The 14,833-nt window shown below is 50.1% G+C and overlaps 1 protein-coding gene across 1 annotated transcript in view; it reads right to left on the reverse strand.

Moving 5' to 3' along the window:
* Nucleotides 1–14,833, reverse strand: part of lrp13b (low-density lipoprotein receptor related-protein 13 b) — a gene marked incomplete at both ends in the record, with an annotated part of 34,809 nt that overhangs the window by 4,132 nt on the left and 15,844 nt on the right. Inside the window, 21 exons of the mRNA XM_084482734.1 lie at nt 61–259; nt 523–660; nt 2,197–2,424; nt 2,736–2,972; nt 3,238–3,402; nt 3,688–3,889; nt 4,142–4,325; nt 4,795–5,007; nt 5,919–6,102; nt 6,781–6,974; nt 7,341–7,470; nt 7,765–7,994; nt 8,450–8,665; nt 9,259–9,420; nt 9,786–9,902; nt 10,350–10,544; nt 12,331–12,546; nt 12,803–13,174; nt 13,313–13,552; nt 13,718–13,966; nt 14,103–14,351. Coding sequence (XP_084338860.1) covers nt 61–259; nt 523–660; nt 2,197–2,424; nt 2,736–2,972; nt 3,238–3,402; nt 3,688–3,889; nt 4,142–4,325; nt 4,795–5,007; nt 5,919–6,102; nt 6,781–6,974; nt 7,341–7,470; nt 7,765–7,994; nt 8,450–8,665; nt 9,259–9,420; nt 9,786–9,902; nt 10,350–10,544; nt 12,331–12,546; nt 12,803–13,174; nt 13,313–13,552; nt 13,718–13,966; nt 14,103–14,351 — 4,320 coding nt within the window. The remainder of the gene's footprint in view (nt 1–60; nt 260–522; nt 661–2,196; nt 2,425–2,735; nt 2,973–3,237; nt 3,403–3,687; nt 3,890–4,141; nt 4,326–4,794; nt 5,008–5,918; nt 6,103–6,780; nt 6,975–7,340; nt 7,471–7,764; nt 7,995–8,449; nt 8,666–9,258; nt 9,421–9,785; nt 9,903–10,349; nt 10,545–12,330; nt 12,547–12,802; nt 13,175–13,312; nt 13,553–13,717; nt 13,967–14,102; nt 14,352–14,833) is intronic.

Consider the following 14,833-nt stretch of genomic DNA (forward strand, 5'->3'; position numbering starts at 1 on the left):
TATGCAGAAATGTAATCTAACATTTTAGTCTGTACGGTTATACAACACTCCAGTCCTTACCCAAATCAGCCCAGAAGATGTGCTTGCCGTCTTTATCGAAAACCAGGGAGGTGGGGATGTTGCTTTTCTTCCACAGGACCACCCGTTTACGGCCGTCCATGTAGGCACAGTCCACCTGCGATGCAGACCTCTGTGACATCCCCACTGCCGAGTAGCAGAGACGCCCGGAGGGGGGGTGGACCGCAATGGAGGTACAGCCCTGAAAGACACCTCACCATCTCTAGAAGTGATCCATGTACGACCCCATCTCTCTAGAAGTGATCCATGTACGACCCCATCTCTCTAGAAGTGATCCATGTACGACCCCATCTCTCTAGAAGTGATCCATGTACGACCCCATCTCTCTAGAAGTGATCCATGTACGACCCCATCTCTCTAGAAGTGATCCATGTACGACCCCATCTCTCTAGAAGTGATCCATGTACGACCCCATCCCTCTAGCAGTGATGGTGCTGGTGGTACCTTTAGCGAGCCCTCTAGCAGGGCGGTGGTGTAGGCTCCATCGATGGAGGTCAGGTGTAGGTCGGGCAGTTTAAGGCTGGTCCAGTAGACGTTAGAGGTCACCCAATCAACAGCCAGCGCAGTCACCTCATCATCGTTCTAGGGTAGATTTGAACCATTTAAAAAGTGAATATGACCCAAATGACTTTTCCTACTCATGGTCAATGTGTTCACCTTCAGAAATTATTAATTAGCCAGGGAGTTAACTTGGCACACTGGGAATAACCATAAAAAAAAGGAATCATCAAAAAGAGAAACGCATGTTCTAACCTTTTAAACACTACAGGAGTATAGGCATGTAAATGACCACTTTACATTAGGCAGAGTTATGTTTTGACAGTAACAATTACGCTTTCCTTCAATGGAAATGTTGTCAATATGACTGATCAGTCATGATGATCAGTGATTAATGCATCATCAATATTGCTCAATCTGTAGGCAATTGGCCAAACCCAACATCACACCAGACAGCTGTGTGGATCTGTGACCTTTAACCCTGAGGGAGAGGAGGAGGGTTGTGGGTCTGGACCCTAAGAGAGGAGGAGGGTTCTGGGTCTGGACCCCTGAGGGAGAGGAGGAGGGTTCTGGGTCTGGACCCCTGAGGGAGAGGAGGAGGGTTGTGGGTCTGGACCCTAAGAGAGGAGGAGGAGGGTTGTGGGTCTGGACCCTAAGAGAGGAGGAGGGTTCTGGGTCTGGACCCCTGAGGGAGAGGAGGAGGGTTCTGGGTCTGGACCCCTGAGGGAGAGGAGGAGGGTTGTGGGTCTGGACCCTAAGAGAGGAGGAGGAGGGTTCTGGGTCTGGACCCTAAGAGAGGAGGAGGGTTCTGGGTCTGGACCCTAAGAGAGGAGGAGGAGGGTTCTGGGTCTGGACCCTAAGAGAGGAGGAGGAGGGTTGTGGGTCTGGACCCTAAGAGAGAGGAGGAGGAGGGTTGTGGGCCTGGACCCTAAGAGAGAGGAGGAGGAGGGTTGTGGGTCTGGACCCTAAGAGAGGAGGAGGGTTGTGGGTCTGGACCCTAAGAGAGGAGGAGGAGGGTTCTGGGTCTGGACCCTAAGAGAGGAGGAGGAGGGTTGTGGGTCTGGACCCTAAGAGAGAGGAGGAGGAGGGTTGTGGGTCTGGACCCTAAGAGAGGAGGAGGGTTGTGGGTCTGGACCCTAAGAGAGGAGGAGGAGGGTTGTGGGTCAGCACCCTGACGGAGAGGAGGGTTGTGGGTCTGGACCCTAAGAGAGGAGGAGGGTTGTGGGTCTGGACCCTAAGAGAGAGGAGGAGGGTTGTGGGTCTGGACCCTAAGAGAGGAGGAGGAGGGTTGTGGGTCAGCACCCTGACGGAGAGGAGGGTTGTGGGTCTGGACCCTAAGAGAGGAGGGTTCTGGGTCAGCACCCTGACGGAGAGGAGGAGGAGGGTTGTGGGTCTGGACCCTAAGAGGAGGAGGGTTGTGGGTCTGGACCCTAAGAGAGGAGGAGGAGGGTTGTGGGTCTGGACCCTAAGAGGAGGAGGGTTGTGGGTCTGGACCCTAAGAGAGGAGGAGGAGGGTTGTGGGTCTGGACCCTGACGGAGAGGAGGGTTGTGGGTCTGGACCCTGACGGAGAGGAGGGTTGTGGGTCTGGACCCTGACGGCGAGGAGGGTTGAGGTTCTACCTTGAGTTTGAGGATGTTTCCAGCTGGAGTCAGAGCCTGTGTAGTCCTTGAGGTGCTGAGCTTGAGGAGCTCCAGTGAGCCGTGGCCGCCGTCGGCCAGGTACACCGCCTGCTGGTGGACGTCCGCGTCCAGAGCGGACGCTCGGCTCACCGCAGGAATGCTCACAACCCGGTGGTCGCTGGGAACCTTCTTGAGCGAGACGCCGTCCTGGAGGGAGCGCAGGAACACCTGAGGGTGGGAGAGGTCCAGTCAGACCCAACATAAGAACACGTTTTGTTATGAACGCCGCTATCTGCACTTCCTCATCTCTCCAGCTTTGCATTACATGAGCAATGTCAACCATTTTGCATCACATTGTTAATTGACATTAAAGTCTGAGTCTCTCCATTTTCGCATTTAATAATTGATCACATCTATTCAAAGAATTACAGGGAATTGATATTAGTTGAGTGTAGGGAAATTGGAGAGCAAACCCAGAAACATTTGTAGGGTAGTCTGACAACGCAGCTACTAGACTACCCTAAAGTAAAAGGCGTTACCTGGGTGATGGAGGTCTGGGACAGCAGTAGAATGAAGGCCGTCTCTGACGGGGGGGAGCAGGTGGCTCTGTTCTGGGAGAGGAACAGCCCTGGTGGGCATCGGCACACAGCAGTGGGCCCCTGGGGGGCCCGCTCACCAGACCTGGCCCCGGAGCCCGGCCCCAGCAGGCAGATGTGGGAGCACCTGGTCTGGTCACATGGGCTGGCGAGGGCGGGCTGGGAGAGGGGGTGCATCAGCTAGAGAGGGGACATGTTATATTACATGTTATATACTGTTATATTACCGCCACATGTTGATTGACTTACACTGCGTGGAATCTGGCAGATTGCTAAAAATGCAAGAAAGTTGTTGATGGTAGAATTTTTAGAGCCAGAAATGGAGTCACAAGCCAATGATGGGAAGGCAGTCCGGTCAGAGGGAGGCATTGGCCCAATTAGCACAAAGCACTTAGTAATGTAGTAGGTGGCTTTGTTAGACTGTGACTATGATGAGGACCCAAACCTTGAGTCCAAATGGTTGTCCTGGTCTTTTCAGCAGAACCTTCTGGTCTTTCCCTGTGAATTTGTCGGCTGAGCGAATCGTTCGCCTCTTGGTGTCCGACCAGAACACCCTGTCGTTGAACACCGCCACCGAAAACGGACTTGGAGTTTCATCTAGCTGGAGGATCTAGCGACCAAACAACAGCCATTGGGTCAACGACATCATGACTACACCACATACTCACTCCCAATACACCAAAGCATTTATGGAACGCTTTATCACAACCCAACTAAATATAATAACCCTTAACCTCCCAAAATGACATTAGAGACATTTTTTGTTAGATAAAGAATAACCTTCAGACAAATTTAGAAAAACATCTATATTTCTAAAGAAACTTACTTTCTACCAGAATTATTAGTAGTTTCCAATCTTGTGATAGGATGCTTACAGGCAGGGGGCAGACCTCACCTTCAGGTCATCTCCGTCCAGGGAGGCAGAGCCAATGCAGCGGAGCTTCTCGTCAACCCAGTACAGCCTGTCACCAAGGAGGTCATAGGTCAAGCTGGCAGGCCAGCTCAGGCTTTTGTTGACCAGCATCTTCCTCTTAGACCCGTCCATCCCCGCCTGCTCGATCTGCGGAGAGCTGCCGATCTCGGACCACATCATCAGGCTGGGAGAGGGGACACCACCAGAGTCAACCAAGTCAGTTGTATCCTTACAGCTCTTGATCAGTCTCCTGGAGTCACAGGGCCACATTATACCACCAAATGTATGTTCCTTTATCTCGGCAAGACTGCCCCTAAACCATGTTTACTGGTCAAGGCTGACCTACATAGCAACCACTTGCACAATTTTCACAAACAAAATTGTATTAATAATAGTGTTGTGGATTTCTTGTTGGAAAGCTGCCCTGGTGTCTCACCCTCGCTGAGGCAGCAGGACCAGGGAGCTGGGCTGCTCCAGGTCCTCCTCCAGAACCACCGTGTAGTTCTGTGGTCTCACCAGGTGGTCCACTAGCGCCACCGCCACAATCTGGGCCAGCAGGCCGTCCACCCAGTACAGGTTCATCCCCACCCAGTCCACTGCAAGGAAGTCCGACCTCAGACCTGTAAACCAGAGCCAGGGAAACTCTCTGACAACCCCTTGATAGACATGGCCTCAGCCCAGAGTGCTGCCTGAGTATCTTTGCCTAAGGTCAAATCAACCAGTTGGATTTCAGGAACTAGGTGACGGCACTATTCTGGAGTTCATCTAAATTTTATTCGATGATTGAATGTTCCGAGTCTGATAAAAAAAAGTCTACTGAGCTTTTATAAACAATGAATCCGGGTCAATCGCCTCCAGGAAATGAAGGAAGTTTATACTATGACCAAATCAATAACCTACCTTCTTAAACCCGTCCCTACCATCAACATTTCATTTTATATTATCTGATTGACACTTTTGTCATTTAATATTTCAAGGGGCCAAATGGTATTTACTGGATAATCGCCGTCATGTCTGGGGGGAGTCAATACCTTTGACAAGAGTCCCCTTAATGTAGGGGCACTGAGCAGAGTCATTGGTTGTCAATACCTTTGACAAGAGTCCCCTTAATGTTTGGGTCACTGAGGTGCGCCCAGCGGACACTCTGGTGGTCGGGGCTCAGCCAGTAGACCCTCTGCTTCTGCCAGTGGTAGTCCAGAGAGAAGACCGGCCGGCTGGCCCAGGACAGCAGCTTGATCTGGGCCGTGTGAATCCCCATCACCAGCAGCTCTGACTGCACCGAGGCCAGCAGCATCGCCTCATCTGACCACATCAGATCACAATAGTACATCACAAGAGTACAAAAACAGACCAAAACATCACTTCAAGCACATTCTGTTCATCAGATATTATGCCAAACTGATTGTTTGCTTTGGTTCTCAGCCACACTTTTACTCCTCTGGATAAATGAGCACTAAATTACAAAATTTGAAGATGAAATACGTGTAAAAAGTGTATTGACCGGTCGACACAGGAAACTCAAAAAATATGAACTAATATAACATTTGTTGGGGGTCAATTCAGCCCTTTTAAATTGTGGGACTGCGGATACTACATCTAATAACTTGGGTTGATAAACCCCTCCTTTGTATAGAGGAGAGGCCTCCCTGTAGACCAGAGGAGAGGCCTCCCTGTAGACCAGAGCAGAGGCCTCCCTGTAGACCAGAGGAGAGGCCTCCCTGTAGACCAGAGGAGAGGCCTCCCTGTAGACCAGAGGAGAGGCCTCCCTGTAGACCAGAGGAGAGGCCTCCCTGTAGACCAGAGGAGAGGCCTCCCTGTAGACCAGAGGAGAGGCCTCCCTGTAGACCAGAGGAGAGGCCTCCCTGTAGACCAGAGGAGAGGCCTCCCTGTAGACCAGAGGAGAGGCCTCCCTGTAGACCAGAGGAGAGGCCTCCCTGTAGACCAGAGGAGAGGCCTCCCTGTAGACCAGAGAGGAGTCCCTGTAGACCAGAGGAGAGGCCTCCCTGTAGACCAGAGGAGAGGCCTCCCTGTAGACCAGAGGAGAGGAGTCCCTGTAGACCAGAGGAGAGGCCTCCCTGTAGACCAGAGGAGAGGCCTCCCTGTAGACCCTATACAGAGGAGAGTCCCTGTAGACCCTATACAGAGGAGAGTCCCTGTAGACCCTATACAGAGAAGAGTCCCTGTAGACCCTGTTCCCAGGAGAGGAGTCCCACCTTTGGGTTTGCAGGTCCTCTTATCAGGCTCCAGCAGGAAGCCAGGGTGGCAGCGGCAGACGTAGGAGCCGGGCGTGTTCATGCAGCGGTGCATGCACACGGCGTCGCCCTGGTTACACTCGTCCTGGTCCACACAGGACATCCCGCTGGTGTGAAGCCTGAATCCCGTGGAACAGTAGCACCTCTGACCCGTGGAACAGACAGAAACATGAGGAGCCACAACTAACAGTTTGATATTAAATATAAAGTAAAAGTGTTCTTCCACCCAGGTGCATAGGAGTCATGTGCTTAATGTTACAGATATGAGGTGCAACACCTCAGAATAAAAAGAGTGCATACAGGACTCATCTGTCACAGATAAGATTCTAGCCCTCTAAATCTCAAGTGCCCAGTCAACCGAAGTAAGATAACAAGGAACCACCCAGTACAACCAGACCGGGAGGAAGCCTCCACCCACCAGCGCCCAGCTACAGGAGAGTTCACCATGTAGTCCCAGACAAGGAGGAAGCCTCCACCCACCAGAAGCCAGCTACAGGAGAGTTCACCATGTAGTCCCAGACCAGGAGGGAGCCTCCACCCACACAGAAGAGTTCACCACGAAGACCCAGACCCAGAGGGAGCCTACCAGCGCCCAGCTACAGGAGAGTTCACCACGAAGACCCAGAGGGAGCCTACCAGAGCCCAGCTACAGGAGAGTTCACCACCCAGACCCAGAGGGAGCCTACCAGAGCCCAGCTACAGGAGAGTTCACCACCCAGACCCAGATGGAGCCTACCAGAGCCCAGCTACAGGAGAGTTCACCACCCAGACCCAGAGGGAGCCTACCAGAGCCCAGCTACAGGAGAGTACTTGGCCTACTGACCGCTCCATGGGGGGTGGTGACACAGCGGTGGTCACACCTGGGTGCCGCTGCACTGGAGCAGTTGTGCTGTAGACACCCCGGGCCCTCGTCAGACCCGTCAGCACAGTTGGTGATGCTGTTGCAGACCAGGGCGGGGTCCAGGCACTCTCTGCTCCCACACTGGAACGTCAGAGTAGGACACCTGGGGGCGCCACCTGGTGGAGGTCAACAGCATCACTGGCCTGTATACACGCTTTGAACACAATCAAATTAAGAAGCACAATACAGTCGTGCAGACCACAAAGTCATAGAAAAGCATTTTGGAGTTCTTTCGATCCATGCTTTTTTGAGATCACGGCATCTATGGTTAATTAATGTGGACAAAGAATGAAGCCAATACATTTTGGATTATGGTTTTGGGTCCACTAATACACGTTACATTACAAAAACAAACCCGGCAAGCTAAATGTTTTTTTATATACACACACACACACACACACATCATTTTTACATGATTGCTACATTACTACATACACTTTATTAACCGGTGATGCCAAACTGCCACTTCCCCGTGTGCTCACATTTGTCTTCGTCCGCTCCGTTGCGGCAGTCCTTCCGTCCATCACACCTCCAGGTGAGCGGGACACACTGGCTGCTGTCTCCACACGGCCACTGGAACACCCTGCACTGCTCTGCAGCAAACGTACAGTCCTGGAGCGGACGTACCAGAGAGCATGAATCCAACCCCTGACATGGATCCTCTTATTGAAACAGGGCGAAGGACCCTCTCGCTGAACTAGGTTACCCACGTTTCCCCCACGTCATCAAGAAACTTCAACTAGAACTCAAAATGTAATTCATATGTGCACACTAGTCTTTTGCATTACTCCCCCCCCCCCCCCCCTACCAAATCCTCTATCCCATCCAACTCCTCAGCTTCCCTCCCACCCACCAACCAAGTCCACACACACCCACACCCCCACACCCACACCCACACCCACACACCTTCTCGTCCGACCCGTCCTCGCAGTCCTTCTCCCCGTCACACAGCCACTCCTCCTGCAGACACTGGTGGCTGTGGGGGCAGCGGAGGTCTCCCTGGCAGCGCGGGGGTCTGGTGCAGGCCACCTCGTCTGAGCGGTCGCGGCAGTCTGCGTATCCGTCGCACCGCAGGCCGTCCGACACACACTGGCCACTGGAGCAGCGGAACTGGGCTATCCCGCACTGCTGCGCCGCTGCCAGGGCGAGAGGTCGTCAATAGCGCTTCAGTTTGTTTCTGATGATTAGGTGGAGACTGAATACAGGAACTCCACATCTGGTCCCCCCACCCAGCGAGCGTTTGATAAATAAAACAGCTTCTGCGTGAATAAGGGCCACAAATAAGGCCCGGGTTTAACGACCACACAGCCAGGTCCGGTGCGATTATCTCGCAGTCAGAAGCAAATGATACAGAAAACAAATAATTAGCTAGAAATGACAACATATGTTGCTGTATAAAATTTTTTCCAAAAGAACCACAGATATCTGCTGTGAAGCCCTCGGGTTGCATATTTTATTGAGATTCATTCTCATGGAAAATCTGGATGAATATCTAACAAATATTTGTTCAATCCACCCCTTCTTACACCTCATCCAGTCCTTTAACTCAACTCTCTCCTAAACCTTAACGACAGGGTGGATCACGTCTTACCACACTTCCCCTCATCGGAGCCGTCGGCGCAGTCCCTCTCCCCGTCACACAGGAAGCTCTGGGGGATGCAGCGTGTGTTGTTGTCACAGCCGTGCTGGCAGCCCTCCATCAGTACGGGGCAGTCCAGCTCGTCTGAGCGGTCTGGACACTGGTACTGGCCATCACACACCTGGTCCAGGGGCACGCACCTGCTGCCCTGAGCACACTGGAACGCCCCTGGGGCGCAGGAGGGCATCACCACGGTCAACGGAAACTCAATTCCAGCGAGAGTCAAATGGGTTTAGGATATGTCAAGATAGGCAAGACAAAAACTGATGGAAGTCCTGAGCAACATATCACCACTTAACTGGACACGCTTATGGATGAGGTTTAGTTTAGTTTATTTAGCACACATTAACATCAATGGATGAGGTTTAGTTTAGTTTATTTATCAAGCACATCAACATCAATGGTGCAAGGAGCGACCGAAGCTGACACAAGAGTTCCAGCCCTTTCAATAATCACAATCAAATCCGATTTATAAGGCGAACAAATAAACTTTAGGAAATAAGGAGACAAAGTACATAAATAATCAAAGTTAGATGGAAAAATATTTGATAGATAGATGTTTAAGCTGTGTGAGTGGGATGATATGGATCTTAATAGGGGTCAAATAACAAGGAGTCTGGTTTCTATAAAGCAGTCAGAAACCATTGGTTTGATTTTATCCAATGTCTAGAAGGTTAAATTATCCCTGTGCTTCTGAATAGCCAACTTCCAGAGCATGTTAGAAGGTAACCAGTGGATACCCTGAACTCTTAAATGCCAACCTTTGCACTGGGAGCTGCAGTCCTCCTCATCAGAGCCGTCTTCACAGTCCGTCTCCCCGTCACACACGTGGCTGTAGATCACACACTCCCTGCCGTCCCGACACAGCTTGGACCCCAGCCGACACCTGAGGGGGGCCGGAGGACTGGAGCCGTGATCTGAGACTTTAGAGAAGACATGGGGGGGGTTACTGCTCCTTAGAGGAGAGTCAACAGTCACTAGGTCAGGGGCCGTCGGAGGGGACCTGGGATGCAAGAAAAGACTTCCCACGAAGGATGAAATTAGTTGTTAATTAGTTAATCTACTCTTCTTGTATTTATACACATTTAAAGATTTTGGAACTTCCTTCAGTCATCTACTAATTCCCATCCCCATCCTGAGCTTCTTGCTGCATCTGTGAACAAGGTTTACTTCAGTATTTCCCACCTGGTATTAATCCAGTACAATGAGTATCTACATCTAATGCAGAATAAATGGTAAGTGAAGTTCAGAATGTGTGCGACATTGTGGTGAGTTGAGCTCTGCTCACAGGAGGGGTCTTTAGCACCACACCGCTCCTCATCTGAAGCGTCCGCGCACTGAGAGCGGCCATCACACACCAACCGCCTGGGAACACAGCGACGCCCATCTCTGCACAGGAAGTCTGCTGAAGAGGAGGAAAGACCCCATCGTTAGCCACCTTCACTAGTACAGTAGTTCCTCTAGCCCTCACTAGTTCACTAGTGCCTCCATGCCTTCACTAGTACAGTAGTTCCTCTAGCCCTCACTAGTTCACTAGTTCCTCCATGCCCTCACTAGTTCACTAGTTCCTCCATGCCCTCACTAGTTCACTAGTTCCTCCATGCCCTCACTAGTTCACTAGTTCCTCCATGCCCTCACTAGTTCACTAGTTCCTCCATGCCCTCACTAGTTCACTAGTTCCTCCATGCCCTCACTAGTTCACTAGTTCCTCCATGCCCTCACTAGTTCACTAGTTCCTCCATGCCCTCACTAGTTCACTAGTTCCTCCATGCCCTCACTAGTTCACTAGTTCCTCCATGCCCTCACTAGTTCACTAGTTCCTCCATACTTTAGCATCAACACTCGGAGTTACCTGGGTCTTGACAGCGGGTCACACAGTCCTTCTCATCTGATCCATCCGGACAGTCTTTCTGTCCGTCACATATCTGCTTCTGCGACAGACAGAGGGACGAGGTGGCACACAGCAGCCTGGGAGAGAGGCACCGAGTCTGGGGAGATGCTGTGGTGCTGGGAGGCTCACGTCCTGGAGCGTTATTATGGTGAGACGCTGAGGAATCGTGGAGACATTTTACTGTTATTTACATTAGTTTACGATAGACTACAACAAGTGATACAAATGTAGGCAGGGCTGAAACGCTGATGGATTGGTGAACCAACACACAGTACATTAGACCTACCACAGATTAAAGTGCTGTATACAATATACACAAAAAACATTTAAAAAAAAAAAAAGGTGCTGCAGGGAAGATTTAGGAGCTAGAATTTGAGGGTCATTTGCTTGGATGGCTGGGCAGTCCATCGACCATAAGTGAGTGAAATGCTGTGTGAGAATATTTGATTCCAGTCCCAATCTGTCTTCTTGTGTATGAGACATCTCCTTGCACAAAGAGTATGGCTGGCTTATAAACAGCTAGAATCTTTATTTTTTCAATCCTATGTAAGCCCAATTAAAAAGGCTATGAAGGTTTGGAGACAAGTGCATTGTAGTTATTCTAGTTTGACCAGATTCTCTTTCAAAACAAAAACAGCTTGTTGAAATAGTACAGAATGGCCTTTGTCCAAGGACCAGTCATCTAACCAGATTTCACACTAGGAGATCACAGATCTAGATAGTCATGTTTAGCCCCAATATCAAGGACATGGTGTGGCACTGTCCAATCTATATGTAAACAAAACAGATCTTGAAAGAGTGGTTACTAGGGTTTGGTATCGTTTGAAATATTTAGATTCCTGTAAACCGATGCCGGTCCCTAAACGGTTCAGAAATCGATAGTTTTCTTTTTTTATAGAAATGCCATGCCAACACTGATTCTTTGAAAAAGGTACCAGTTCCTAACAGTGCCAGAACCAATTTGACACCTTTAAAATAAAGACCAAACAACTGATTCAATTGTTGAAATTCTTCCATTTTAAATTTTTCATTGGTAACTTATATGGTAAGACATGAGCAACTTAGGCTTTGCGAAAAGGTATAGACCTATTTAAACAAATAAAATTGTCACTGTAGGTTATAAAAAAAAATAGTCTTTGTTTATAGTTTCATACACTGCTTTGGTGTGAAGCACTTTCTGCTTAGAGGTACCTTGGCTAACATAGTGTACCGTTACTGTGATGTAGTGATCTTGGGCCAGGCTGGTCCACCCATCACATGTAATTGCAGCCTTTTTTACTAGTGCTGCTAACTCAGTAAGTATATTGTGTTAGTAACTGAGTTAGTAACTGACTTACTTTATAATAAAATGACTAGTTACCAGGGAAAGTAACTATTTGCGTTACTGTAATCTCGTTAACCCACCCGGTCTCCTCACTAGCAGTTTGTGTGTGGAGCCAGGGGTGCATTCGGATTACGCAGTTCATGCAATCAATTCATAGTACCGCACCGCATTTAACGTTCAGTAACGATAACGGCGTAACGACGGAAACAGTAATTAGTTCGATTACCCCGTTACTGAAAAAATAACTTTCCTAACGCCGTTATTTTAAACGGCGTTATTCCAAACACTAAGTGTTTCATCAAATTGGAGGTATTTTCCCCCTTACACAAAATAGTTGTATTGCACTTACATGTGCTGCTAATTTTTTGTTTTAGTAAAGTAAAGCCATACTTTAGAGCATTTTACTTTGGACATGATGGCTGCAGCTGGGCAGCAGGAGAGCAAAGTGCTCTGCATTTTCTCCGACCACAAGAGGGCGAGAGGATTGTTGCGGCACCGAAACGAGGCACAGAAAGAAATGTAGTCATTGGGTCCGGGTAGAACCGACCATGTTGCCCCCGGTACCACTCGGTACTCTGTCCTCGGTACCCAACTCTAGTGGTTACACAAGAGTCTTACCACAGTTGCTTTCGTCAGAGCCATCCTGACAGTCCCGCTCTCCATCACACAGGAAGGTTGCAGGGAGGCAGCGTTTGTTGTCGTCACAGCGATGTTGACAGCTCTTGGAGGGTTTCCAGCAGTCACTCTCATCCGATTGGTCTGGACAGTGGGGCTTTCCATCACATACCTGAGCCCTGGGTAGGCACCGCCTCCCGTCAGCACACTGGAATTCTCCTACAACAGGTAGGGACAGGGGAGTAACCAACTCGGCAGCACCTCTGGGAACACACTTGACATATGACCTACAACAGAGGCTTGTAGAGTTGGAGAAGAAACTTCAGTGTTTCTAGAAAGATCCCATTGTCATTTCTGTCCCCACACCCAAAGCCTATTCAGAACATTCACATGTTAAAAACTAAAGTGATTAGGCAAAGATTAAGATACCCTTGATACCCTAATGGCCAACTAAAACACCCAAATATTCCCTAACCTTCTTTACAAGCCAGTTGGCATTCGTCCTCGTCAGAACCATCTCCACAGTCTGGCTCTCCGTCACACATGTGGGAGTAGAGGACACACTCCTGGCCGTCTCGACAGGCCTTGGAGCCCTTACGACACTTGAGACCTTTGGGCTGGGGAGCCACAGCTGCTATGCTGGTAAGACAGCCCAACTCATCCAAGTCGTTTGGGCAGTCCATCCTTCCATCACAGAACTGCGTGACAGCAATGCAGGTGGATGAACCGGGACAGGGGAGAGACTGTTGTGGACACGCTGCAGAGTTAGCCGCCTCTGTAGCTACTGCAACAGGAAACGAGGCTTTGGACGAGGGTGATTGGCCAATACTGGCCGATATTTGGATTTCTGCAAAGTTAACGAAAACCCATACAATCAGACATTCTCGGACTGGACAAGGCGTCAACTCTGTTTTCTGTTGGCTAAATTCCCAAGTTCAACAGTTGAAGCAGTAGAAGAGTCTGGCTTCATGAAACATCAACTCACTGCAGTCTTGTTCATCAGAACTATCATCACAGTCTGGCTCTCCGTCACACACGTGAGTGTGAAGGACACACTGTTTCCCGTCTCCACACAATGTGGAGCCGAAGCGACACTTGAGAGCGGGAGCCACAGCTGCTACGGTAGGACAGCCCAGCTCATCCGATCCATCGTGGCAGTGAGCACGACCGTCACACACAGAGCTCCTGGAGACGCAGCTCCTCCGGTCCTTACACCTGAAGTCAGCTGAAATGAAGAAGAGCATTTAGCCTTGTGGGAACGACACATTTAGAAGGAAAACATGCACTGAAATGGGGGAGCCTCTTATACGTTAACATGAAACAGAAAAGCACAAGTTTAAACAATTCAAGTTCAGAAATGAACACACCCCCAGGTGCACGGACACATTACCTTTATTCACACATCTTTTCACACAGTTCAACTCATCCGATCCATCCGGACAATCTTTCCGGCCGTCGCAGAGCTGGGTCTGGGAGATGCAGATGTCTGATTGGGGACACTGCACTGCCGGGCTGATGCAGAGGGCCTTTGGGGGAAGTGGGGGCTCTGGAAGACCAATAACCTCTTCAGAGACAACAGTAGTGACGGGTTTGTCTGATGACCCCAAGGCTGGTACCAGTGGAGGAACAGAATGCTTTTCTGAAACATTTAGAGGAAGGGTTTTACTCTGATCTAACAGACACTGAGGCTAGGATTTTCAGCCCAGACACAATGTTTTTTACCAATTGATCGACTCAAAACAAGTTTGCTAATCCCCAAAAATATCTTCACCCACCACAGCTCTCCTCATCAGATCCATCTTCACAGTCTGGCTCTCCGTCACACACGTGAGTGTGAAGGACACACTGTTTCCCGTCTCCACACAGTGTGGAGCCCAAGCGACACTTGAGGCTGTTGGTCTGGGCCGCCACAGCTGCTACGGTAGGACAGCCCAGCTCATCCGAGCCGTCGTGGCAGTGAGCACGACCGTCACACACAGAGCTCCTGGAGACACAGCTCCTCCGGTCCTTACACCTGAAGTCAGCTGAAATGAAGAAGAGCATTTCAAAGCCTTGTGGGAACGACACTGGGAGAGTGTGTGGATGATGGCTGGTTAAAGCAGCCTCCCTTGGCGGAGTCTGATTGGACTCTGGGGCTGCACACTTGTTGCACATTGATCAAACAGTGTGATCACCATCTTCAAAATCGCTTATCCGGGGTCAGGTCGCAGGGGCAGCAGCTCTATTAGGTGGCCCAAGACTTCCCTTTCCCGGGCCACATTGACCAGCTCTGACGGGGTGATCCCGTGGCGTTCCCAGGTCAGTGTTGATATAATCTCTCCACCAAGTCCTGGGTCTTCCCCAAGGACTCCCTACCGGAATAGGCCATCGACCCGTTTTCTGCTGAGTCATGGCCTCAGATTTAGCAGTGCTGATCCTCATCCCAGCCGCGTCACTCGTCCACGAGCCTATCAGGTGAGTGCTTAAGGTCACAGACCGATGATGCCATCAGGACCACATCATCTGC

The sequence above is a fragment of the Micromesistius poutassou genome (genome assembly GCF_964030765.1).
Source record: "Micromesistius poutassou genome assembly, chromosome: 18".
In the NCBI taxonomy this organism is placed as follows: domain Eukaryota; kingdom Metazoa; phylum Chordata; class Actinopteri; order Gadiformes; family Gadidae; genus Micromesistius; species Micromesistius poutassou.